This window comes from Puntigrus tetrazona, unplaced genomic scaffold, assembly GCF_018831695.1.
Source record: "Puntigrus tetrazona isolate hp1 unplaced genomic scaffold, ASM1883169v1 S000000223, whole genome shotgun sequence".
In the NCBI taxonomy this organism is placed as follows: domain Eukaryota; kingdom Metazoa; phylum Chordata; class Actinopteri; order Cypriniformes; family Cyprinidae; genus Puntigrus; species Puntigrus tetrazona.
The window spans coordinates 240,001-242,500 of record NW_025047891.1 but is presented as its reverse complement, the minus strand read 5'-3'; the positions used below and the strand labels follow the sequence as shown (position 1 = coordinate 242,500).

The 2,500-nt window shown below is 38.2% G+C and overlaps 1 protein-coding gene across 1 annotated transcript in view; it reads left to right on the top strand.

Moving 5' to 3' along the window:
• The window catches only part of dpysl5b (dihydropyrimidinase like 5b), a 12,678-nt gene that overhangs the window by 589 nt on the left and 9,589 nt on the right, over positions 1-2,500 (top strand). Inside the window, 1 exon segment of the mRNA XM_043230793.1 lies at positions 2,108-2,372. Within this exon segment, the coding sequence (XP_043086728.1) occupies positions 2,112-2,372 (261 nt within the window). The 5' untranslated portion in view covers positions 2,108-2,111.

Here is a 2,500-nt window from a genome sequence, read left to right as displayed (position 1 = left end):
TTAGAGATAGCACAGAGTCATCTGATTAGAATAGAATAGAAGAATCTTCGGTGGCGATGGCAGTGTTGTTGGTGCAGCTATAAAACAAAAACGTTGATTACAAAACACCACTAACTCGCTAATAATAATAGGCTACGTTCTAAGAGCGTTGTGAAAACGTTACTTTTCAGTTCCAGATTTAGTAACGTTTTGACGCCCGTGTAAAGCGATGTTAAATGTGTTCTGACACCTCAGAAATAAATGTGTGTTTTTGCTACCCAAATGTGAGCAATTAAAAACAATAAAAGAAGTTATCTGAAGCTGGGGGCGTGTCCGCTGCCGGCCCCGAAACCACGCCCACCCGGGGGGAAACTGCCTCTCTCAATTGTCAAGTTCAAAGCAAATTTATATAATGGCACCGATTTGTAAAGTCTCACAACCAGCTAACCAGGCAAACTCGTCTGTAGTAACTAGCGGTGATGTGAATCGCTGATAAACACGCGCTAGTTGTTTTAGGGGCGGGGCCATGCTCCCGTGCGTCACCAAAACGTGATTTCGGCCCGCCCCCAAAATGAAAAACTGTTCAATAATTGAACTAATGAATATGTTACATAATTCATATGTTACAATGTACTTCACAGTAAGCATATCTAATGTGTTTGAAACAGAGTTTAAGGGGACATTTTATTTTATATTTTGTCAAACATTACTTGAAGGTTAGTTTTGAGCATTGTTTAAAGCGAGCGTAGTAACGTTTAAAAAACACTCGATGAACCTCCATCTGAAACCTTTCGGGAGAAAACGTTTCGTTGAACAAAATGTTTTTGCGCAAATGTATTTAGAATTTTACGTTTGTTCGTAACATTGAGAGAACCTTGCTGTAACGTTCTGAGGGGATGTTCACACACGTTTCCACCGCGCTGCTCTTTCGTTGTTTTTCTACGTGTAACATGAACACAGTGTTAAAAGAACTTCAACTGGTCCAAAATAGTGGACCAATCAGAAGAGCGGTAGCAGGTTGGCATGGCAACTGTTTTATTTAACACTACCTTGATGAGGAGGTGTACTGGAAATCCGTTCCTGAGCGTTTTCTGACACAAGACGTGCTCTGTGTGATTTAAGCTGGGAACAAAACACGTTTTTTGATGTTGCATTGTGAGCATTATTGTTCGGCTTGCATGAACACACACACACACACACACACACACACACACACACACACACACACACACACAAACACACACACTCGAAATGATGTAAGCACAGGCAGACGCAAGTGTCTCCTCATCTTACATCACACACACACACACACACACACACACATGATCACACACTGATGTCATCACACGCTCCTGCTGGGGATGTGCATGATAAATGTGTATTAGTCACAGTCCTGGGGTGTGTGTGTGTGTGTGTTCATGCAAGCCAAACAATAATGCATATGCAACTGAAAATGAAGTATGACCTATTTTCCCATATAAGCAGCGCTCTTTAAGGCAACACTGTATTTATAGATTTTTAGGCATCGATGCTTTTAATATCAAAACCTTCTGATGCGAGTGAAACTGAATAAAAGTCCTGCACCAGATACGAAGACACTCAAGCTGTTTATATTTAAAGTGTAATAATAATCAATATTAATGATGAATAGTATTGCATTAAAGTAAAACAACATATGAAAAATAAAATATATTTAATAATATATTAGTTAAATGTTCATGAATATTAAATATATTAAAATGCAATAATTTAATACATTAAATATTTTTAACAATTATGAATATTATTAAAATATTCATTCTGGTGGTGAAACATTAAAATGTAAACAGAACAATTACAAAAGACTTAAAATATAAAAATATAATATATTGAAATATTTAATCATTAATGATATTATTAGTTAATAATAGATCGCCTTTGTGTTAAAATAAAACAAAATATTCATATACTATCAATACTGAATTGATTAAATGGTTTAAAAAGGTTAATTATTTGATTTATTTTAATAAATAATACTGCACAAAAATGTATTGACAAAAAGCTAAATATTCACATACTAAAAATGTTAACGTGAATAAAATAGTTATATTCTTGATATTTGTATTAATATTTATTGTCTCCCGTCCAGTATAATGGCTGCGGGTTCGAGCTCCATGAGGATTCTCATCAAAGGTGGGCGGGTCGTGAACGATGATGTCACTCAGGAGGCGGATGTTTACATTGAGAACGGGCTCATCGTGCAGGTGGGGCGGGACCTGATGATTCCAGGCGGAGCCAAAGTGATTGACGCTTCCGGGAAGCTGGTGATTCCAGGAGGCATCGACTCCAGCGTTCATCTACATCAGACCTTCATGAACGCAAACACACAGGACGACTTCTACAGCGGCACCAAGGTCTCACACACACACACACACACACAGAGAGAGTGAGAGAGACACACACACACACAGAGAGAGAGAGAGACACACACACACACAGGACTGACACACTACAGAGAGAGAGAGAGACACACACACACACC